The sequence below is a fragment of the Dendropsophus ebraccatus genome, chromosome 3 (genome assembly GCF_027789765.1).
Source record: "Dendropsophus ebraccatus isolate aDenEbr1 chromosome 3, aDenEbr1.pat, whole genome shotgun sequence".
In the NCBI taxonomy this organism is placed as follows: domain Eukaryota; kingdom Metazoa; phylum Chordata; class Amphibia; order Anura; family Hylidae; genus Dendropsophus; species Dendropsophus ebraccatus.
Genome location: NC_091456.1, coordinates 151,587,840 through 151,612,958, shown reverse-complemented (window position 1 = coordinate 151,612,958; position 25,119 = coordinate 151,587,840). Strand labels below are relative to the sequence as shown.

At 43.0% G+C, this 25,119-nt stretch overlaps 1 protein-coding gene across 1 annotated transcript in view; it reads right to left on the bottom strand.

Moving 5' to 3' along the window:
* Positions 1 to 19,871, bottom strand: part of ARSK (arylsulfatase family member K) — a 35,381-nt gene extending 15,510 nt beyond the window's left edge. The window contains exons 1-5 of the mRNA XM_069962938.1: positions 19,575 to 19,871; positions 10,815 to 10,944; positions 7,505 to 7,664; positions 4,201 to 4,483; positions 1,396 to 1,567 (exon numbers count right to left, since the gene is read on the bottom strand). Of these exons, the coding sequence (XP_069819039.1) occupies positions 1,396 to 1,567; positions 4,201 to 4,483; positions 7,505 to 7,664; positions 10,815 to 10,944; positions 19,575 to 19,718 (889 nt within the window). The 5' untranslated portion in view covers positions 19,719 to 19,871. The remainder of the gene's footprint in view (positions 1 to 1,395; positions 1,568 to 4,200; positions 4,484 to 7,504; positions 7,665 to 10,814; positions 10,945 to 19,574) is intronic.
* Positions 19,872 to 25,119: the final 5,248 nt, after the last annotated feature.

Here is a 25,119-nt window from a genome sequence, read left to right as displayed (position 1 = left end):
GATGGGATTTATGGAATTACTAACCGTGATATTTGTATCTATATGTCTAATGAAACATCGCTCTACTTCAGCTCATCCATTGTGTCCCCTCAAAACTAGTACTAATAGCATCTGCTCTGAATTCTAATTAGCCTATTTGTTTCAAGCTAAACATATGGTGGGGCAATCGTCACATAGATTATTAGTACTGCCAACCAATCAATGCCCTATAAAGGGAAATAATAGAACCGCCTCCATGCCTCCTGTATGCATAGGATTAGCTAGGTAAGAAGTGCAGGACTCAACAGAAAAAAGTGAGAGTGAAAAAGGTGCTATTACACCCAGTCGATTATCGCTCGGTGGAATAGAAAAAACGATCAGCTTTTGATCGTGTCATTGGCTGATCGTTTATTTAGGGCCAAACCTAAAATCATCGGTCAACCACAGCGCATCGCTGTGTGGAATAGCGCTGCGAGGCCGGCGACCGACAATTCAAGCAGCATACATTACCTAGCAGGGCTTCTCCTCCGCTCCGTCTTCATCCTGGTCCCACGCGCAGCAGCAGCTTCGGTGCCGCTGACTGAGCTGTCAGACCGCTCAGCCAATCACAGGCCGGAACCGCCGCAGCCAGTGATTGGCTGAGTGGTCTGACAGCTCAGTCAGGCCGCTCCGGAGTTGATGCTGCGAGTGGGATTGGGATGAAGACGGAGCGGAGGAGAAGCCCTGCTAGATAATGTATGCTGCAAGGGCTGCAAGGACATCGGTAACGATGTCCCTGCAGCCCTTGCTAAACGACCATCGGCCGTTGAATAGGCAGATCTGGCAGATCGGCGTTTGTTTACATTATTGATCAGCCCGTGGAATAGGGCCCTAAGGCTGGGTTCACACACAGTATATTTCAGTCAGTATTTTGGTCCTCATATTGTACCCCAAACCAGGAGTGGATTGGAAACACAGAAAGGCTCTGTTCACCCAACGTTGAAATTGAATGGATGGCTGCCATTTAACGGTAAATATTTGCTGTTATTTAAAAACAACGGCTGTTATACTGAAATAATGGCAGTTATTTACTGTTATATGGCGGCCATCCACTCAATTTCAACATTGTGTGAACAGAGCCTTTCTGTGTTTTCAATCCACTCCTGGTTTTGGTTGCAATATGAGGACCACAATACTGACTGAAATATACGTAGTGTGAACCCAGCCTAAAAAAGTATATGCAACAGTTTTTGCTAGTTTTGTTTACATTAGATGTCAATGAGCAGACACAACATAATTTGCAGATATAGGAATACATTTACAATCTTTTGTCTTCATCTCAAGAAAAAAAAAATCAACATTTGTTTGCTTTATGTTCTGAGCAGAACAAGCTAACCATGCTGTAATTAAAACATTGGCTGGACTCCTATTACTTACCCATTATACCATCTGTCTCTGCACACATTGCATAGTAATATGCTCTTATATCTCGGATCTCCTGGATTGTAAAATTGCCAGTGCAGTTTTTGGTATAGGAAGAATAGTAATCCACTGGATGCATGGCTTTTAATGGCAACCATTTGGGAATAGTAACGTCCTTATATGAAACCTATGGAAAGATACCAAACAACCAATGAGCCAACTATCTACTATTCATATTGACACGCAAAGCATTATATCTAAAAAGAACAAAATTATGAAAAGCAAACATTGGTATTTATTATTCAATGTTACGATCTAATCAGAGAAAAACTAACCAAGCTGGAGGCAATATTTTAAAATTCCAACGTGAATCATTTTTAAACTAACACCCAATATAACTGGTACAATAGGAAAATCTTTTTTTTCTACTTTCAGGCCTATTTTGAAAAAGAAACATAAAGCCCTATAAAGTAAAATCTTCATACTGTTAGTCTATGTACCACACAATAGGAGACCTCTAACATCTGGTACTGAAAATGCCTGTAAATCGGAATTGGGAATGTGGGCTTAGTGGCCAGCTTTAAAAGAGCAAACAGCCATTGGCAATTAAGCAGAGGAGAGGATAGATGGAGTCTGTAACTGCTTCCCTCCGTTGTTTTGCCGTCAACATAGTGCTCATTGAGAACTATACTGTATAGTGAATGTCTCTGTCTCTATTAGGGCCAGTTCACACAAGAGTAAAACTAGCGGAATTCCGGAGAATCCCACCAGTCTCCCTGTTATACTGGCAGTCTATGGATGGCTCGCGCGCCTCCTCTCTCCGCGCAGAAAAATGGGCATGTCAATTCTTCCTTGCGGCTAGAGGAGGCACACGAGCCTCCCATAGACTGTCAGTATGACATGGAGGCTGGTGGGATTCTGAAACGGAAAATTCCGCTGCAGAATTCCGTCAGTTTTACTCCACACCTTAGGCCTTATCCACACGTCATTTTTTTCTGTCCTGATTTATAGGCAGAAAAAGGACGCATTGATTTCAACGTGGTCATTCACGCATTCATTCTGAAAACTGATCCATTTTTTGACTACTGATACGTTTTGCAAAAAAGTGGGACCTGCACTTGTATGTTCAGTTTTTGGCAAACTGAAGCTCCAATAGACGTCAAGGAGTTGGTTTTTTAACAGACGACACATGGATGCACCATTCATACGCTGTCCGTTTCTTACTGAAGTATTTCTTAGGAAGCCCGAGGCAGGCTCCACCTGTGGCCATTCATTACCCTCCTATCCATTTTTGTGGAGCCTTGTAAACTGATGCAAAACCGATACCAGACTGATGGTTTCTCCAGGACATCAGTGATCCAGATTTCTGAGGTCCCAATAGAAAAACTGGTGTGTGGATGAGGCCTAAGATTCAGCAAACACCTCATGGAAAAGTGTTCCTTAGTGCAGCAGAAAAAAAAATCAGAAATTTTCCCAGAGATCTTGTAAATGTAAAGCTAAAATGTATAGCTATAATTTTTTTCCATATTTTACCCACAATACAAGAAAAAATCTTTTTTAGGGTATAAACCCACACACCGTATAAGCAGCGTATTTACTGCTGCGATACGCAGCAAATACGCAGCAAACACGCAGCAAAAACGCAGCAGATTATATCTAAATAACTGAACACAGCATCAAATCTGTACCAACAAATCTGCTGCGTATTTGCTGCGTATTTGTTGCGTATCTGCTGTGTATACGGTGTGTGGGTTTGTACCCTAAGGGTAGCTTCACACGCACCAGATTTTCTGCTGCAGATCCGCAGCAGATTTGACTAAGTAAATTCGCACTGTCAAATCTGCTCCGCAGCAGAAAATCTGGTGCGATAGATACGGTACGTGTGAAGCTACCCTTAGAGTGCTTTCACACATACAGAATCTGTAGCAGATCTGCAGCAGATTTTTTCATTTTTTCAAAATTTTCATTTTGTCAAATCCGCTGCGGATCCGCAGCAGAAAATCTGGTGTGGTACGGTACGTGTGAGGCTACCCTTAGGATGCTTTCACACGTACAGGATCTGCAGCAGATTTGATGGCACAGATTTAGAGTTGCAGATTCAATGCAAAGCAACTCTGGGCCATCAAATCTGCTGCAGATCTGCTGCAGATTCAAATCTGCACCATCAAATCTGCTGCAGATCTTGTACGTGTGAACGCACCCTTGGGCTATGTTCACACTACGTAAAACTATGGCCGTAGTTCTCGCCGCAGAGCTACGGCCGTAGTTTTGAGGAGTTGAACATAGAATTATTTGCAATAGGATCCCGACCTGGAGCGAACACACATCGTATACGCTCCGGCCGGGATCCCATGTGGCGCCGGAAAAAACTGACATGTCAGTTTTCTGCGGCCGGAATTCTGTGAATTCCGGCCACAGAAAGACCTGTCAGTTCACACAGTGAAGCAAGCGTCTCCGGCCGCTTGCTTCACTGTGGGCTATGGGAAGCTTTGATGCGGGCGCGCGCTGATGCGCCCGCATCAGAGATCCGCCCGCATCAGAGATCCGCAGCCGGAAAGATCACTTAAGTACCGGCCGGGGTCACGGAACGGCCGGATGTTTATGTAATGTGAACATAGCCTAAGGGTGCTTTCACACACACCGGATCCGCAGCGGATTTTACAGTGCGGATTTAATGCTGTGTTCATTCATTTAGTCAAATCCGCTGGGGATCCGGTAGGTGTGAAGGCACCCTAAAAGTATTTTCTACTACAGTCAGAATAGATGACAGATCCCATTTAAATGCTATGTGCAATTCAATTGAACGATGAATAAACTTACCCTCTGAAGCCAGTAAGGAGAAGTTAAAAATGTCGATGAGCCAAAATTCTCTCCCATGTTTACTGAAGGATACGGGTGCGGCAAGTTCAGGCCCAAATATAGAAAGAACGGTTGGGAAGAGTTTGCTGCCTGTTTTCTTAACCAGCTGGTGGCTAGATCAGCATTTTTCCAGTCTTCCTGCATAATGCGATTCTGAGTCTTGTTGGCAATAAGAGAAATCACAGGCCGGCCTTCTTGTCTAAGGAGTAATGGCACATCCCTGGTCCAGGCTTCCACACGATTGCTAAAAGTAGACAGACTAGGTATTGTAGATTGACTCAGCTGACAACATACTGTAAAGTGCTTAACATGAACCTGTCATCTCCAGATACAGACCATGGGCAGCAGAGGAGCAGTGAGATAGTGACTACACTTTCTTACTTTCACAGTTAACTTAAGCCACAAATTTTTGCAAGGTGCAGTCCTTATGTATGTTTTCACTCCCTTCTTTTTGCTACAGTATTTTTTCAACACATGGACTAGTGGCCATGTTGTGGTGCCTATCCTTTCCATACTCTACATCAGGGCACTGCAGCAAATTTGTTTTTCTTTTAAATCAACTTGTTATAGTAAGTTCCAGAGACATGTCATTTATTTCTATTAAAAAATGTCAAGTCTTCCATTACTTATCAGCTGCTGTATGTTCTGCAGGAAGTGGTGTATTATTTCCAGTCTGGAGAACAGGATAATATTTCTATGGGGAATTGCTACTACTCTGGACAGTTCCTGTCACAGACAGGTTGGCAGCATAGAGCACTGTGTCAGACTGTAAAGAATACACCACTTCCTGAAGGACAAACAGCAGCTGATAAGTACTAAAAGACTTAAAGGACAACTCCAGCGGGACCCCCCCCCCCACAAAAAAAAAAAAAACACAGACACACACAGACACCATACTCACCATCCCTCCGGTGACGATCCAGCGATGTCTCTTGCTTCCGGGTCCATGAGAGAGAAAAGGCTGCCAGTGCGCTTGGGCACCGGCAGCCTTTTCATTGGCTGGAGCGCATCACATGGCTTCCAGCAAGCTCAGCCAATCAGGGCTGAGCAAGCTGGAAGCCATGTGATGCGCTCCAGCCAATGAAAAGGCTGCTGGTGCGCATGTGCACCAGCAGCCTTTTCTCTCCCATTCACTCTCAATGAAGACGCCGAAGAGGAAGAAGACCCGGACCGCCCCCCAGCTCTGACGTCACCCGACACCAGAGAAGAGGAAAGTGACGACCGTAATAGGTAATGTATACATTCTTTAACTTCCGGGGTCAGAAAGTGGGGGAAGGGGGCCAGACCGGGTATTTAACCACATTACAAAGTTATATAACTTTGTAATGTGTGTTAAATAAGCCAAAAAAAATTTCGCCTGAGTTGTCCTTTAAGATTTATTTTTTTTAAATAAAAGTACATTACAAATCTCTGGCACTTTCTGACACCAGTTTATTTGAAAGATTTTTTTTTCACTAGAGTACCCCTTTAACTGTTTAATCTAGGTGTTGTAATGGTGCCATCCAAAGCTCCAGATAACTGCATAATAAAATACTCAATTAAGCTGAGAAAAATAGGAAAATTCTATCTATTCTGCTCTAAGATGGCTTAATAGTTTCACTGTAAAACTTAAGGTCAAAATGTGTCCTTTTGATTCCTTGAAATAATCATGAAAGTCTTCTCTTGGTGTCTAGTGTCCATTATATTTGCACTGGTCTAACACATAATATATAACATTCAATTGATGAAATCTTTGAATGAAATCTGTGAAGCTCTAAAACACATTGAAAGCACTATTTTAACTTCTTAATAACTAAACTCATTTTAACCTTAAGGCTGGGTTCACACACAGTATATTTCAGGCAGTATTTGGTCCTCATGTCAGGTCCTCATAGCAACCAAAACCAGGAGTGGATTGAAAACACAGAAAGGATCTGTTCACACAATGTTGAAATTGAGTGGATGGCCGCCATATAACAGTAAATAACGGCCATTATTTCAATACCACAGCCGTTGTTTTAAAATAACAGCAAATATTTGCCATTAAATGATGGCCATCCACTCAATTACAACATTATGTGAACAGAGCCTTTCTGTGTTTTCAATCCACTCCTGGTTTTGGTTGCTATACAGCCTCACAAATACAGCCTCAAATATACATAGTGTGAACCCAGCCTAAAGCAGTAGTCCCACCAACTATAAAATCTGCAAACAGACAGGGGTGGGTGTGAAAATAACTAACAAGTTAACTCACCCATCCCCCATGCCTCGTAGCACTGCTGCAGGGTCTCGTTTACCACCGCTAGGATCCTACAGATCTGCTAGCTGCAACATCATGATCCCAGCTAAGCAATTGCCCGCTCAGCCAATCAGAGACTGGGGCAGGACACTGCCCCAGTCACTGACTAGCTAAGCAGGCAATCGCTCAGCCGTGCCGTGCCGTTGCTGCTGCAAGAGCCGGGTACATGAAGAACCCGGTTTCCTGCAGAAGATGACGCGTGGCGGTGAATAGGACCCAGGCGGTGTTGCTACGAAGCATGGGGGGGGCGGGTGATTTAACTTATTAGTTATTTTTACACCCACCCCCACCTGCCTGCAGATTTCAAAGTTGGTGGGACTTCTCGCTTAAGGTCTGCTTTCTTTCAGTTACAGTAAAAATCCAAGTGAAAGGAGCTTGATTGCAATACCACATACTGTACTACCTGGAGGCAGGGGTGGTGCTGTTTTCGCAGGAAAGTAGCTGTACTTTCTAATCCTTTATAACCCTTTCAATGAGGCACATTATTTTCATTGTTGCCTCTCTGTATCTATAACATCTTGTTTTACACAGCAGAAATAGTATTTTTTGTGTTGTTTGGGGAGTACATATAACTTGTGTTATTTATATACAAAGTAGCCTTCCTCCAGAAGGAAGAAAGCTTGCTCTCTGGTGCCCCCTATTGGAAGCAGTGTCCCTGTAGGTCAATGCTTGACCCTTTATAGATCGGCTGGGGATTATTAGCCAAGCCAGAATCTATCCCAGAAGGAGGAGTTACCCATCCATAGACAGCTGTTTTGTGTTCTTGCCTCTTAGTACAGACCAAGATTCTGGTTGGCTAACAGAGAGGCTTTGGGTGGGAGACTAAATAAGGTGTTTCCTTAAGGTGGTCTTACAGGCCATGCTCAATCGGGAAATAAATATACCTAGTAGCTCTCCCCCAGAAGTAAGAGCGCTTTTGCCACCTATTGGAGATAGTGTCAATCATTGAGTTGTGTTTCAAGGCTATTCAAAGTGTTTTCATCTCACCTCAAGGAATGAGATCCACTTCTGTAGTCTTGTTTGCCAAACTTCTGAGTAATATATCCCTTCTGTTTAACAAGGTCCATCCATGTTGGGTAATCAGGCTCTAGGCACTTGTAGTTATTCCAAGACTCTGTCAGGTGAGGGAATAGACCACTCCACATGGCTAGAATGAAGCAGAATCAGAAAATTATAGGGTGACCTGTAGCAGTAAGATGCTTGGTAAGATTATATTGTTTGTCTGCACCAAGTCATGAAGGAAGTATCTAGAAGACTATATTTACACACCTTTAAAATAATGGAAGTTTGTATTGGATTGCCATCATTTAAAGGGGTTGGCAACTTATATCTAATATCAGATTCCCCTGCTCAAGGCTGGACTCCCCTGCTCTGCGGTGAGTCTGTCCATAAGATGGCCGACATTGAGGAGCATGTGACCGCGCCCAGCCCCCCAGTGTCTACCAATGAGCCTGTATATGCCTATGGAGGACACTGGGGGCGGGGCATGGTCACATGCTCCTACATGTCAGCCATCTTATGGACAGAAACACCACAGAGCAGGGCAGCACAGCCTGGAGGAGGAGAGTCTGATTTTAGCTCTATGAGGTACAAAGGGAGCTGCTGTCAGTATATACAGAGAGTACACTTACTAATACTGTACAATGGACTATTTTACTATAAAGTGGCCAACCCCTTTAACAACAAACAACAGCTGTTATTTTATAATGGCCATTTGTGTTGAAATAATGGCCGTTACTTGCCAATAAATGGCAGCTGTCCAATAAAAATGGCCCTCTACAAGGCATATAGTAATATTATAAGTATATAACCTTTCATGGCTTCTGTTTTGTTTTTATTAATGAAGACTTGGTGAGTGATTTGTCTTTTGTTTGAATGGACTACATTAAGAGTTGTTAAAAGAGGGAGCTGGAACGTCGTCTTGTTCTTGTACTGGTTATTGCTAGTATCGTGACCTGTACCACCATGGTTTTCTCAAGGATGATTCGCATCAATAATACGTAATATTAAGAATAAAATAATTATTTACAATTATATATTAGCAAATGGGATTGGCAGTAGAGGTGAAGCAGTACAGTCCGTTGAAGCAACTTGAATTAATTCCAAGTATTTCAAAGAACACTGTATTCTTTAGTGGGTTATATATGTTTTCAGAGACCATTTTCACTGGGCATAATTTATTTCAAAGGGCCAAATGGTACATGACTGACATGATACTGAATGGCATTATTATACAATGAAACCCCAAAACCTTACCTAGTTTAAGATATATATATCTGCAAGCCCATATCCTATAACTAAGTAAGCTCATATGCTATCATTATTATGTAATGCAAGATATATATATATATATATATATATATATATATATTCAATTATTTCATGATGAGAGGGTGGTGAGGGCGGTTTTTCAATCTACTTTACTTCTTGATGAGTTTGGTCTACTTTTGTTGTGTAACAAAACACAGAACTCAAGGAGAACAGTGAAAAAAATTCCAATGGAGTACTCAATCAAGAGTCTCCACTGATGCCCCCAAACCGAGTGGGACTTAAGGGGCTATTTATCAGGGTGGTGTGGTGCTCTCCCTATCATGGAGGCACCCCGTGGCAACAGGCTAGAGATATCTGGCTATCCCGTGTTTTGAGAATCGCAACCGAGGCTCCACGGACTCCTGTTTTGCATATTAAAATTTTTGGGGGCATCAGTGGATACTCTTGATTGAGTACTTCATTGGAATTTTTTTCACTGTTGTCCTTGAGTTCAGTGATAACTGTGTTTTGTTGGTCGATTTGCTATTGCCCCAACTAGCCAGAATCCTACTCCACACTGACGAGGGGCAAAAACCCCGAAACGGCTGTCTGTGGATGGAAGCCTGCCTTGGCAAGCCCTTGTCATGTCACAATACTCGCACCTTGAGTTAGACATTGACGAAAAGGGGCCACCCTGGTGTTTCCCTATTTATGTTCCAATACTCGCAACCGAGTGGGACTTAAGGGGCTATTTATCAGGGTGGTGTGGTGCTCTCCCTATCATGGAGGCACCCCGTGGCAACAGGCTAGAGATATCTGTCTATCCCGTGTTTTGAGACTCGCAACCGAGGCTCCACGGACTCCTGTTTTGCATACTTTTGTTGTGTATTATTACATGACAAACTGTCTAAACGGCCGACCATTTATTACATAGAATTGTCCACCAAGAGCCCCTTGGCATTAAATGAAGGTAGCTTAAAGGGGTTATCCTGCAAAAATATTTGTATCTCAAATGAACTGGTTTGAGAAAGTTATATAGATTTGTAATTTAAAATCTGATTGTGCTAAAAGCGTTATCCAGTGGTAGAAAAACATGGCCACTTTCTTAGAAAGATAGCATGACTGTTGCCTCCAATTCAGGTGTAGTTTAAAGGGGTACACCAGTTTAAATCTTTTTCTTTCAAATCAAATGGTTTGAGAAAGTTATATAGATTTGTAATTTACTTCTATTTAAAATCTCAAGTCTTCCCATACTTATCAGTTGCTGTATGTCATAGAGGAAATGTTGTTTTCTTTTCAGTCTGACACAGTGCTCTCTGCTGCCATCTCTGTCCGAGACAGGAACTGTCCAGAGCAGTAGCAAATCCCCATGGAAAACCTTTCCTGCTATGGACAGCTCCTGTCTGGGACAGAGGTGGCAGCAGAGAGCACTGTGTCAGACTGAAAAGAAAACAATATTTCCTGCAGGACACACAGCAGCTGATAAGTATAGGAAGACTTAAGATATAGACTTTAAATAGAAAAAAATTACAAATCTATATCACTTTCCAAAACCATATGATTTGAAAGAAAAAGATTTTGACTGGATAACCCCTTTAATTGCAAACCACGCCTAAACTGGAGACAAGAGTCATGCTATCTTTGTAAAAAAAAAAAAAAAAAAAAAGTGGCCATGTTTTTCTAACACTGGATAACGCCTTTAGTACAATCAGATTGTAAACAGTGTTAACTCACTGAGGCAAATACAGTATATCAATGCATTTACAGCACTTTTACAGCATAAATGCTCTTGTTCCACACTTTAAAGTTAAAGATGACTATAAACTTTTCAAACTTTTTCCCCAGAGAAGTGTCCGACAACGGCACTATTGGAGTGCTTGTGCAGGGCGTAAGTAATGAAAAGTCTTCCTTAATATCCTGTTTTATCCTCAGGGATAATCAATGCTCAAAAACAAACCAGAATATTTGAATATTTTGATTAAGTAGCATTACATAAAATGGGTGTTGTAAAGCTTTGCATGAGCTGTACATAATACATAAGGCATACCTGCACGAGAAGGACAGCAAATCGGGGAGTTTGTGTATGCATTCAGGAATACAGCCCCATGCTGCTTTAGAAAGTTTAAATTAGGAAGATCCACTAGATTATTTTCTTGAGCAATGGTCAGTCGTCCATCCTGCAATGGTAAAAATTGTCGCAAGTTGTTTTTTGTCACTTATATACTTAGGCAGAATTACATGAAGTGAAACATAAAATGTTACGTCTGACTTGCAAAATGTGTTTTCCTTCTGACTGCTAATTTAGTGTCCGCCATTACGGTAATTGTTTTTCTTGTCTTTACATTACTATGGAAAATGCAGCAACATTACCATGGGTGATTACAATTTCCTATGGTTTTGTGACTATAGATTAAGATTACAATCTTTGTGCTAGATACCATGGTCAAAATTGACCCCAACATCTAAACAGAGCTCCTCTGTTCAACTCCTATGATTAAGTTGCCTTCAGGTATACATATATATGCAAAAAAGAGGTCAGTGAAGCCTCAGTTGTGAGTCTCAAAACACGGGAATAACCAAATATCCCTCCAGGGAAGGAAATCTGTTGCCAAGGGGTGCCTTTCAGTGCTGAGATCACCAAACCAGCCGGATACGTAGCCCCTTTAGTCCCACTCGGTTGTGAATATTGGGACACAAATGGCGAAATACCAGGGTGGCCCCTTTTGTGTCAAAGCCTAACTCGGTTGTGAGTATTGCGACATGACAAGTTTTTACCAAAGCCATGCATCCATCCACAGACAGCTGTTTCGGGGTATTAGCCCCTCGTCAGTGTGGAGCAGGATTCTGGTTAATGGGGGCAATGAAAAGTGGACCAACAAAACACAGCAATCACTGAGCTCAGGGAGATCAGTGAACAAAATCCAAGTACTCACTCAAGAGTCTTCATTGATACACTGCCCCCTATAAATTTAAATATGGGGTCAGTGGAGCCCCAGTTGCAAGTCTCAAAACATGGGAATAGCCAAATATCCCTCCAGGGAAGGAAACCTGTTGCCAAGGGGGTGCCTTCCAGTGGGAAAATCGCCAAACCACCCTGATACGTAGCCCCTTAAGTCCCACTCGGTTGCGAGAATTGAGACATAAATAGGGAAATACCAGGGTGGCCCCTTTTGCGTCAAAGTCTAACTCAGTTGCTCCTCTGTTCAAATTCCTTATTTATGTTCCCTTCAGGGGCTAAAAGTTTAAGGAATATGATGTAAAAAAGAAAAAAAAAAGTAATCCAAAATATTATAAAATCAACTATGTCTTCACTTCCATTTGTCATGTAAATAAGTTTAGATATAAACCTATTAACCTTAACCATTAACATTATATTAATCCTGCACAGTGGGCAACATAAAAAATATGCAGCTCCAGAATTACAATTTTGTCAACATGCCATACCTAAATTGATTAAAATGGGGCAATGTATCAGGGTGGTCTGGTGATCTCCTTACTGGGAGGCACCCCTTGGCAACAGGTTTTTCTTCCCTTGTTTTGAGACTCACAACTGAGGCTCCACGGACCCCTTCCTTACAAATTCAAATTTTATAGGGGCAATGTATCAATGGAGATTCTAAAGTGAAAACTCAATTGGATTTTTTTCTTTGAGCTCAGTGATTGCTGTGTTTTGTTGGTCTAATGTTAGCCATAATCCTGCTCCACACTCATGCGGAGCAATACCCTGAAACAGCTGTCTGTGGATGGATGCCTGGCTTTGTCATGTTGAAATACTCACAACTGAGTTAGGGCTCGGCCACACTAGCGTTTTTCTTTGTTTCTAACGGATCCGTCTATATTAATTAAACGGATGAGCATAAACTGATGAGCAGACTGATGCGAACTGATTGCAAAATGTTCATCTTTTTTAATGGTCCATTTGTATTTTGGATTAAAAATACTGACTTTTGTACATCAGTTTGCATCAGTTTGCATCAGTCAGCATCCGTTTTTCTATCCGTTTATTTTTCTTCTTTGGTTTCTTGCTGCTTCTGCGCATGCTCAGTGCAAAAACGGATGGAAAAAAACGGATGTGAACGGAAATAACTTCCGTTTTAGATCCGTCCTCATTGACTACAATGTAAAAAAAAAACGGAAGTGCACTTTCCGTTCGTGATCCGTTTTTTAAGCGAAAAGAATACTGCAAACACTATTTTTTCTTCCGTTGAAAAAAACGGATCTTGAACGGATTGCATGCAAACAGCACAATTAGGGCAAACGGAGCACACTAAAATAGCATGGGAATCTATGGGGATTTTAACGGATCCGACAGTTTCTGTTTTGCTTACTCTAAAACGGAAAAGGTAGACAGAATGGTGCCGGATGGTCAAACGCTAATGTGAACGTAGCCTTAGACTTTGATGCAAAACGGGGCACCCTGGTATTTCCCTATTTGTGTCCCAATACTCACAACCGAGTGGGACTTCAGGGGCTAAGTATCAGGGTGGCTTGGTGATCTCCCCACTGGAAGGCACCCCCTCGGCAACAGGTTTTCTTCCCTGGAGGGATATCTGGCTATACCTGTGTTTTGAGACTCACAACTGAGGCTTCACAGACCCCTTTCTTGCATATTAAAACGTGATCCAAAAAAGTTTTTGGCTCCTGAAATACACAGGGTGGGAGGTCTTGATCTGTCACCAATTCTACTGTGGTTATCTCAAAGCTGGGGGCACTTGGCAAGTTGTCTCCACCTGATGTTATGCACTGGCCATTAACATCTTTGGTGGGCAACCTAGTTCCTAGCTATTCCTGAGGAAATCCACTGTTCTATCCCTACCAAACACTCCAATGACCCTCCTTTTGATGCTTTCAAGGTTCAACAGGGAAAATAACGAGGCACTTTATTTCCAGACTTTGGAAAACTACTGTCTGCCCATCATGTGTACTTTGGGTGGAGGCCCTTGACACCTTGAGGACAAACTCCAGTCAACTAACAACAACCAATACACAACCTACTACAACACAATGTTTGAATGGCTCCTGTTGCTTCGTTCTCTGGCTTAATAATGGCATACAGCCATCTAGCTGGTAACCTTTACACAAGATCTCTCACAATGTGATTGTCAAACCACTTTGCCCTTCTCTTCTCTTTTTCTTTCCTTCTTTCCTTTTCTGCTTCTTTTTCCTTCCCTTTTGGCCATCTCCTTTAAAAAAAAAAAATTATCTTTTATGTAAGTGTAAACATTATATTCTTATTTGAATCCAATATCCAACCCAAGAAAAGGAGCAGCACTCACCCTTCTGTATTTCTTTAAAATTCCTTTACTGAAATACAGCAGGGTAGGGGCAGCTCCTTTTCTTTATATTGGATTGTATTGAAAATACTGTTTGTTGGTGAGCAGAGAGGTCAATATAAACAGGTTGTCTATTGGAAGTAGTGCCTACCTTGCCTTCAGTTTGTTTTTGTGGGTTCTACTTACATTATTTGCCTGGTATCATACTTAAAAGGGTTGTCCAGCATAAACTAAAATTCTACCATGCTGTCAGGGCTGCTGGGGACACAACTGTATACTTAGTAAGTGCACTTACTGACTCTTGCTCTGTGCCCAGTAGTGCTGACCATAAATTGTACAGTAACAAAAATGGTGCTAAAACCCCCCCCCAAAAAACTTGGCTGGCAAAAAACAAGCCCTCAATAGAAAGATACAAATGTTATGGGTGTTGGAAAACAGGGATGAAAAAACTAAAACACCTGTGCTAAAAATCCCAGTGGCAGGAAAGGGTTAAGTTACAACTTAGAAAAAGCTCATAGTTGATGGTTTTGTAAGTAAATTTTTGTAAAGAAGTAAGGAATCCATTCCGCATGTCTGAAATATCTCTATGTCTGGCACTGCTGGCAGCAGCTATTAATACTTTCTCTGCAGAACAAAAGTGAGGAATTAAAAAAAACACCATGGCAACAGAGTACTGTGCAACCCACTTGTTTGCTTCTTCTCCAGACAAAACAATCAAATTTTTTTCAGTCTTTACTATTACAATAGAAAATGTTAAAAATAGCATGAACAACTTTATTATTGCTTCTATTACATTTAGTATACTACCTCCAAATTTCAATTTTAGAAATGTGTGGTCCTCGTAGTATACAGCCAAGACTGCTCTCTTAGCCATAATTTAGTATTTAAATTGCACTAGACTGAACACTGTCTAAACACACCTCAATTTCATCTGCCTTGGTAACTGATTCTCCACCACACCCATCTCTTTCCTGCTGAATTCCCTCTGGTCATTAAACAGTTAACCTTTGTTTTGCTTGTGATTGACATGAGTAAGAATGACATATTGTGCAACCGTCATTGTTGCCCAACATGTACTGTAATTTGTGTACTCCTATGTACTGTAATATAAAATACATAAAGAAGTTGTAATATACATGTATAATATACATATACAGGAAAACATAGAGCAAACCTGTTTCTTTGTTTGTATCTGTATCTGGGAATGGGCAGTGCTCTAAAACAAGTGAGTGGAACTGGGTAGCCACATTTATAGTTAAAGCGGTTATCCAGCGCTACAAAAACATGGCCACTTTTCCCCCACTCTTGCCTCCAGATTGGGTGGGGTTTCAAACTCAGTTCCATTTAAGTAAATGGAGCTTAATTACAAACAACACCTAAAATGGAGATCAGAGAGGGGGAAAAGTGGTCATGTTTTTGTAGCGCTGGATAGCCCCTTTTTTGTTTTTCAGAGGTAATATTGGTGTTGGAAATGTAGTTTTCCTTCAGTAAAAAATTGTGGTGTAACAGTCACTACACCACTGCATGATCTCGGAGAACTTTGTCCCGAGAAAAAAGTGTCAGCCCACTCAGCCAATCACTGACTGACTGAGGCGGGACAGCACCGCAGCCAATGATTGTCTGAGTAGGCTATTAAGCGGCTGCGGGGGAAGGGATAAGGAGGACACTGGGGAAGCACAGATTGTTAAAGGGGCATTCTGGGGACAATTAACTTTTCCCTTATCCACAGGGTATTTTTAGCCTTCAGCAACACAGTGTGAATATTTTTTTCCCCTTCAGCAGCACAGTGTGGGTATTTTTTTACCCTTCAGCATCACAGTATGGGTATTTTTACCCCTTCAACAGCACAGTGTGGGTATTTTTACCCCTTCAGCAGCACAGTGTGGGTATTTTTACCCCTTTAGCAGCACAGTGTGGGTGTTTTTACCCCTTCAGCAGCACAGTGTGGGTATTTTTTTACCCTTCAGCAGCACAGTATGGGTATTTTTACCCCTTCAGCAGCACAGCGTGGGTATTTTTACCCCTTCAGCAGCACAGCGTGGGTATTTTTACCCCTTTAGCAGCACAGTGTGGGTGTTTTTACCCCTTCAGCAGCACAGTGTGGGGTTTTTTTACCCCTTCAGCAGCACAGTGTGGGTATTTTTACCACTTTAGCAGCATAGTGTGGGTGTTTTTACCCCTTCAGCAGCACAGCGTGGGTATTTTTACCCCTTCAGCAGCACAGTGTGGGTATTTTTACCCCTTTAGCAGCAGTGTGGGTATTTTACCCCTTCAGCAGCACAGTGTGGGTATTTTTACCCCTTCAGCAGCACAGTGTGGGTGTTTTTACCCCCTCAGCAGCACAGTGTGGGTGTTTCTGTTATTCAGGGAGCACAGAATGAACATTTATTTATTAGATGCACAGGGTAACATGAACACCTGCAGGGAACACATGTGATGCAAAAGCAAGTCATACCCAAGTCATCATGACGGTCTGGGACAGACAGATAAGAAAAGGAAGGAAACCAGTGACCACCAATTTTTATGGTTTGACATACAAACTGTCAACAATCCTATACTGCAACCAAAGTAGGATTTTAGAAAGGCAGATTTCAAAGAAATACTACTGATAACTTCCACTCCAAGAAAACACAGATAAAAATGGACGAGCATGAGAGCAGCTCAAATGTGAAAAAGTAATTTTTTTAATAAAAAAAATACTGATAAAATACCTAAATGTTCTTTATCAATATTTATTCTTTTTCTCATTTTTTAAACGCTCCTCTCATGCTGAAGTCCTTCGCCCGTTTTTACCAGTGTTTTCTTGGACTAGAGGTTGTCTGTCGCATTATAGCCAGGGCTGTATTTACCACTAAGCACCTGTGGTCCAGTGCCTAGGGCGGCACCTAGCAGGGGGGAAGCACCAGGAAGCAGGGGGAAGGAAACAACCTTTTTTTGTTTTAAATGTTTTAGCCCCCCATCTCCTGTTCAGACTTGCCAGTAAATCTGTTTTTTTTTTTGGGGGGGGGGGGGTGTTTGGTGGTATTGGTCAGGTTTGGTGTGGCGGTGTTTGAAATGGGAGATATTTAAATAGTGAAGGATTATTTGTTAAAGGGGCTGGCATTGCTTCCTTGCAGCACTGGGAGTCCTAGGATCAAACCTGACCGTCTGTGTTTCCCCCCACACTCCAAAGACCCCTAATGGGGACAAGAACAGATCAGAGTAATATCCCATGTACAGTGCTGCAGAATATGTCAGCAGGCACCACACATGTATTTCATTGTTAGCAAGTATGACGTTCACGTATGAATGAAAATCAAATTTCATGGAATGTGCAAAATTTTGCAGCTCACTTGTGGTGTGCCCCCGATGTCATGTTTTATCGGAGGATTGGCCAGTCACTTGCCAGGTGGTAAAGTGTAACTCCACTCCAGTGGTGGTTGGGCGAGATACAGCCAGACCTTGACGTGTTATATCGGGATGCCAGCGCCTGTTGGGCCCACAGGTGTGAGGGCACGCCTGCTTTTATTTTACATGGCCGGTTGTACCGTTTTCCCCTGTGGTCAGTGTCCTGCCGGCTGCTACGGGGTCCCTTGCTATAGTGTAATCAGGGATGGCCAGAGTGGTATATTGACCCTCCCGCACTATTGGATCTGACACCCACAGAAAGGGAAATGTCCCAAGGTTGCGGTTTGCGCTGTGTCAGTGTGAGGACAATAATCACAGAGTCTCTTTACCGTAAATAAGCTGGTTTTACTGAAAAAGTGCTTGCTGGTAGCAGGATACACAATTATGGTGTTTCTCTTGATAAAACACTGGATAATACACTTGATAACACTTTGTAGATAAATACTTGATAAGACAGCAACCAAATGTGCGACAGGACTGCAGTGTATAGTACAGTTGTGCTGACTGAGTAGTGTAGTGAGTGATACAGAGAAGCAGAGTAGCAGAAAGGAGGATGTCTTGAGAGTCTCAACCCAAGTAGTCCTGTGCTCTGCCGGGATTTTGGAGCATGAAGTAGAAGAATACTTAGAAGAAGAACACTTGTGCCCGTGTATTGACCTTTTGTTAGTCTTCACACCACCTTATGCCCAATAGATTTGGCTGAACCGTCCTAGGGGGTGACACAAGCCCCAGACCTTGTTACCTGGGATGAGCAGAATGCTGAGGGTTCCCTGCTGACAACCATGCTGCAAGATAGAGTTCCTAGGCTTTTAGCAACTTACTCTAGCTAGATCAATTTCTAGCTCTTTGGCTTTGTTATTCTCCTAGTCCACGGCGTAGGTTGAGGTTGTCTCTGACTTGTCCTCTCTTGAAAGGGATTTAACACTGCATAGTGTTGTGTAACATTACTGAGAAAACTATTAGCTGTGTCCTGTCTTGCTTCCTTCCCCTACGGGGCTCTAGCTAAGGCTGACTAGAGTAGGGGACCTGGCAGAGTGCCAGGGCCCAAAGAGGACCACTGTAGCGAGCTATCTAGCTTGCGTCCTTTCTCTACAATGTCCAACACAAAAGACCCATGCACTTCCTCTACTTCCTTCCTTAGCATAACTAACGTACGCTGTAAGTGGGTGAAGAACGCAAACAGAAGAGGTGATAGGAGAGAAGAAGAGCAGATTCATGTTGGTTCGCAGACCCATGTGACACACAAAGAAACAATAACCCTTTACACAGTTCAGCTGTGTAGCATCTGAACACAAGTATCTGACATAGCGACATCTAGTGGCGAAACTTTATCACTACTTTCATCACCACACAAGTACAATGAGTACAGGCTTTTACGAAGGGTGTATATAATAGTAACACCCATGGTAGGACACCACACACTGATTCGCTGAGGGCTGGGAGCCCAGAAGCAAGCCAGAGCGTGGACACAGTAATGTATGTACCGGCCCGTTAATGGGCTGACTTTTACATACTCGCAGAGGGATGACAATCCTGCTGCAAGTATGTAAGCTCATTGAAAGTGACAGGGAAGGATCGGCAGAGGATTTCGCTGCACACTCACAGTGTAAAATCTGCTGCAGATCCGTTGCGCGTGAACCCATCCTGACAGTGTTTTACCTGCACTTCTAAGTTCTAGTGAATTTTAAGAGGCAACTAGAGAGAAGGATACCTGAAGTTTCATGAATGTAAGATCACAAGAATTGGTTTTCCCTAATCTTCTCTCTGTATTATACACTGCCTAGTCACTTGTGCACAGTAAAGCTCCCTCTGCTGCATTTTGTATGTACTGTAGTTTATGGAAATTTCCTGATCTGGAAGAAGATCAGGAAAAGCTCCAGTGATCTCATCACAACAAAACACAACCTTAGTAAAATATTATGGGTGTGATAACCATAACTAAAATGTTATATATCTTGGCAAACTAATGTACATATTTGTCTTGAAATTATTACCCTTCCTTACAAGTTACATACTGTAGACTGGCTATGTTGTTAAATATCAAACATTTAGGAGCAGCCACTGAACAGTGAAGAATTTTGCCTTGGCGAAGGGCAACAAACTATATAAAAAATGGTTAGTGACACAGGAGAAGTAATGTTACTTACAAAGGCATCACTCATCACCATGACCACATTATAGGTGACGTTGCGGCTGCTGGTATGGAGGGGTGGTATCGGATTCATGTGAACTGCTGGCAGGAGAAACAGAAGGGAGAGCAAAGCTGCAGATCTCCAGCGCACTGAAGACATCTTCCCTTACAGATACATTCCAGCAGAGAGGAAAGTAATAGTTACTCCTGGAGGTCACGTCAACTTCTTCTGGAAAAAACCCTTCTGTAAACTTGAAGGGGAGAGCGCTGAAAGTTGTTTACGCTTCAACACATACGTAACTAGAAGGGAAATGTTTAATAAGTTCCCACTTCCTGCTATGTGAGCTCTATGGTTAGGTTTACTGCTGAAGTGCAGTATTTACATGATAAAAACCAACAGCACAGTGTGCATGCCCTGAGCGAGCAGTCCATAGAATATAGAAAGGCCATATTCAAAGTCTTCAATATTTGCAATTATTTTAGGAGAATCCTTAAAGTGCAACATGCATATATACATGTAACCATATCTATGCACTGCTTTGTATACATAATTATTACATATTCCGTGATGGCAGAGACATTTAAAGGGGAACTCTTTTCAGGTTAGATGAATATATAGCACCTGATGCTGAGAATGTAGTTATGTCTGTTATCTTCCTCCTCAGCGCCGGCTTCGTGCTGTTAGTCAAAGTAATCTTCGCTCCATTGCACTCTTAGGAACAATGCCACATCATCGGCTCGCTCCTTCTACTAATAATCAATATAGGGGGTGGGCTGGATGATGCGGCATGCTCCTAACAGTGCTCCGGAGCAAAGATAACTCCGACTAACAGTGCAGGACCAACACCGAGAAGGATGGTAGCACACATATCTTCCTCCTCAGCATCCCAGGCGGAATAAAGGGCTATCAGCAGCTTAGATTTGTCTAACCTGCTGATAGTTCCCCTTTAAGACTTTAGAATATATATATATACTAAGGGTGCATTCACACCTACAGGATCTGCAGCAGATCTGATGCTGTGTTCAGTTATTTAAATGAAATCTGCTGCAGAAAATCAGCTGCAGATCCTGTAGGTGTGAACGCACCATAAAGAAGTTTTATTTTCTTCACTTGACACATATGGACACTTTGAATGGACTTTTTTTTAAAGGACACTTTACAAAGGACTTGTAGGAGTATGACCATACATACTCCCTTAACACCTTCTTTACACTGGAAACTGGGGGCGGTCTGAAATTCTGGAAACGCACCTATGATGTTTCGTGGGGTCACGCTTGAAAATGGCGATTGATTGGCTGAAACGTCGCGTCTGTGACTGTTTGCTGTGCTGCACTACTTCTTTATGCCTTGCACGTTTATGGAATAAACACTTTGTTTGCATCAAAGAAGTTGGTGCGCCGTGAAGTATTCATTTGATTTTTAAGTCCATCTCTGGTCAAGATTCTATTCGCTTATTCGCTGGCACCCACATCATATCTCCTTTCTAAGCTGCTGACATTATTCACACACACATATATATATATATATATATATATATATATATATATATATTGTGGACATGTCACGGGAAAAGTGCTCGAGGGGGTGTACATCTCACCCAGGTTAATACGGAGTGTGAGATGGTAAGTCCAGGAGGCATCTGTGCTCAGCAGTGTTATGCTGCTGAGCTATTATTTATTATTGCCGGGCCTGGACTTACATGGAATGGCAGATGGCCATTCCCTCCCCCCAATCCAGGTCAGGTTTTGGGGTCAGGTGTCTCTGGCCCTAATCAAGCCTGACAGAGAAAAGCCCTGCAGAGGATCCTTGGTTTGCTCTCAGACAGGAGTGAACAGCCTGCATGGTGTGTTCGCTGGGAGCTGGGGCTTATGCACACCCTGCAATATTACCTGCCAAGTGAAGTGACAGAGAGGTAACCTGCTGTATTAGTAAGCGCCCAGACGGGCAGGACTTTTTGTTTTGTTTATTCTCACTGCACGGTGTTGCTGTATTTATGTTGCTGGACCGTTTATGCTACAAATAAACACCCAAAGCTGTTTTATGAGCCCAAGTTTGCTGCCTGAACTGTGTCCAAACACACCATCCCCCGGGAAGATCCCTACAATATATATATATACTGTACACATTATCTATCTGGTTAAGGTCATGTAACCCTACACCTTAGCCACATTCATTAAAGGGGTTTTCTGGGCAGAAAAGACTGATGAGTTATCCACTTAATAGCGAATTAGCCACTAATCGTCGGGATGGTACCTGATGATCGGCTGTTTGGTGCCCGCACTACACTGTGTCACTGTTTGTTTAATTTTTTTAACTTCTTACCACGTTATTTATAGTACAATGTAATGGTGATGTCCTAGCTGTTTAGGAATTTATCAAATTTTATTTTATTTTATTCCGCAAGACGGTACAATCTCCTATGCTAAGAGACTGGAAAACCAAAAATTGTTTTCCGTCAGCCATGACTACTTAGCTGCTGAGAAACACCCCGATGCCTACATAGGTATACGTTACATACAGCGCAGGACATTTACAAAGTACATTTTTTGGGCCATATGAGTAACGCTGAGAACTATAACTTATATGGCTGGGGACAGTACTGGGGGCTATATAACACTATTTATAGCTGCAGGCACAATTCCTCTGCAATTCTGTAAAGTGTAAAGCTTCCCTTAGGGTGCGTTCACACGTACAGGATCTGCAGCAGATTTGATATCAATGTAATTAAATAACTGAGCACAGCATAAAATCTGCGCCATCAAATTTGCTGCGGATCCTGTATGTATGAATGCAGTTGTTGGTTGGTTGGGTACAGTTTCTGTGAATTATATGAGTATTACAAAGCATAGTAATGTTGTTTGTGTAATGTGTGCAAATGCTTGCAGCTTTATATAAACAGCCTAGCTTGTGGGCTCCACTGTTTGCACAACTCCCATTAAAGTCAATGGGAGTTACACAAATTACATAACTCGCCTGATTCCATACTGTGAAGAATGATCGAAACCTTTAAATATGTTTAAAGACTTAATAAGGTTCAGAAAAGAAGTGTTTTAAAAAATGAAAAAAAAAAAACAAAACAAAACTGAACACAATCCTAAGATAACAATAATGGCAGACTACATGGACCAGGTGTGATTTTCTTTTCTTCCAACAATCTTCTATAGCAGGGATGGGAAACCTTCGGCCCTCCAGCTGTTGCAAAACTACAATTCCCATCATGCCTGGACATCCAAAGCCAGTGTCGGAGCTACCATGGAAGCAGGGTAGGCAGTTGCTATGGGGACTGTACAGGAAGGGGGCCCAGGCGACGTGGTAAGAGCATGTGTCCTTTTGCATAACCCCTCGTGTACCGCAGTGTGTAAGTGACCCAATGTTTACTTACATGCTGCAACACAAAAAAAAGGGTTAACAAGCAAAAGGCAGATCTTTGCTTCACTGCACTGATAACCTCTGTTCTCCAGCTGCCCAATCAAGTAGGAAAATGTGCAGAGCTCCTGCAGAGGTCAGAGGTTATCAGTGCACCAGCAGTAAAACAGATATCTCCTTGTCTTCTGAACTTTAGGTCACTTAAGGCCCTATTCTACAGAATAATTATCGGCCGTTACGGCTGATAATCGTCCAGTGGAATAGAAGGCAACAATCAGTCAACATCGTTCATGTCGGCCAATCTTTGCGTCATTTATCTTTCAAACATGTTGAAAGACAAACGACTCCTACAGCAACGATCTGCTGCCGTCACTTCGTGGAACATAAGCTGCGGCAGCAGACCGCTGCTGTATGCTATGGGCAACCCCCCCCGCGCCCCCTCCCCCCAGACTTACCCACTCACTGCCGACGGGTTGAACAGCGGCAGCAGCTAGTGGGGAACGAGGAGCAAACGAGCACTAATAGCGCTTGTTTGCTCCTGTCAGTCGGCCCGTGGAATAGGGGCTTTACACACTGCAGTACATAAGGGGTTAAGCAGAAGGTAGTCTGCTCCTGCACCTATGTATTTAACCATAATGTCTCTCCTAATCCTGGTCCTCCTTCCTTTTACTGCTAATCCTTCTCTTTCACTTCCATCCAAAAACTGTTTTAAGCTCACTAAGAACCACTGTCTGCCGTCCTCCCTTTCCTCTGTCTCTCCAGCATCCTTCACCTGCGCCCTCTTGAACTCTCGCTCAGTGTGTAACAAACTCACTGAGATTCATGATCTCTTCATTAACAAATCCTTCACCTTTCTTGCCCTCACTGAAACCTGGCTGCAACCATCGGACACTGCTTCCCCTGCTGCTCTATCCTATGGTGGTTTTCATCTCTCCCACACCCCCAGACCTGAGGGTAGGCATGGTGGAGGAGTTGGGGTCCTTCTCTCCCCACAGTGCACCTTCCAGGTAATCTCACCCGAGCCCTCACTCTCATTCCCCTCCTTCGAGGTTCACACCCTCAGACTCTTCCGCCCACTCCCCCTTAGAGTAACTGTCATCTACCGTCCCCCTGGCTCTCCTCGACAATTCCTTGACCACTTTGCCACCTGGCTCCCTCATTTCTTATGAACAGAAGTCCCCACACTTATTCTGGGTGACTTCAACATCCCTATTGATATTCCCATCTCCCCTGCTGCCTCTCAGCTTCTCTCTCTAACCTCCTCCTTTGGCCTCTAACCAACTCTCCCACACACAATGGTGGGAATTCCCTGGATCTGATCTTCTTCCGCCACTGTTCTGTTTCTAACTTTTCTAACGATCCATCTGAGCTATCAGACCACAACCTTCTCTCTTTCTCCATTACCAACATCTGCCCCACTCCTGACACTCCAACCCCATACATATACAGAAATCTATGTGGTATTAACACTCCTCAACTCATAGACTCCCTTCAATCCTCACTGTCCCCAATCTCATCCTTCACCTGCCCAAACACAGCCACACAACACTACCACAACACCCTGAAAACTACCCTAGACTCTGTAGCTCCCCCTACTCTCCGCACACCCCGCCACAGATGCCGGCAGCCCTGGCACACCCCGGAAACTCGCTTTCTTCGGCGGTGCTCCAGGACGGCCGAACGTCTGTGGAGGAAATCGAGAACCTCTGCTGATTTCATTCATTACAAATTCACCCTCAAATCTTATTACTCTGCCCTCCACCTTGCCAAACAGGCTTACTTTACCTCTCTCATCTCTTCCCTCTCCAACAATCCAAAACACCTCTTCAACACCTTTAACTCTCTTCTTAAGCCCAAAGTTCAGACACCCATTACTGACCTCTGCGCTGAAGACCTGGCCTCCTTTAAAACCAAAATTGACACTCTCCGTTCCGACATCACCTCCCAGCCCCAAAGTCCCATAGCTCCTATTACTTCTCCCATAGGTCCCCTTCCCTCTCCCCCTTCGCTCTCAGCCTTTGACCCAGTGACAGAGGAAGAAGTCTCCAAGCTCCTCTCCTCCTCTCGTCCTACTACCTGCCCTAGTGACCCTATTCCCTCGCACCTCCTCCAGTCCCTCTCTCCTGCTGTCACTGCTCACCTCACCAAAATATTCAACCTCTCCCTCTCCTCTGGTATCTTTCCCTCCTCATTC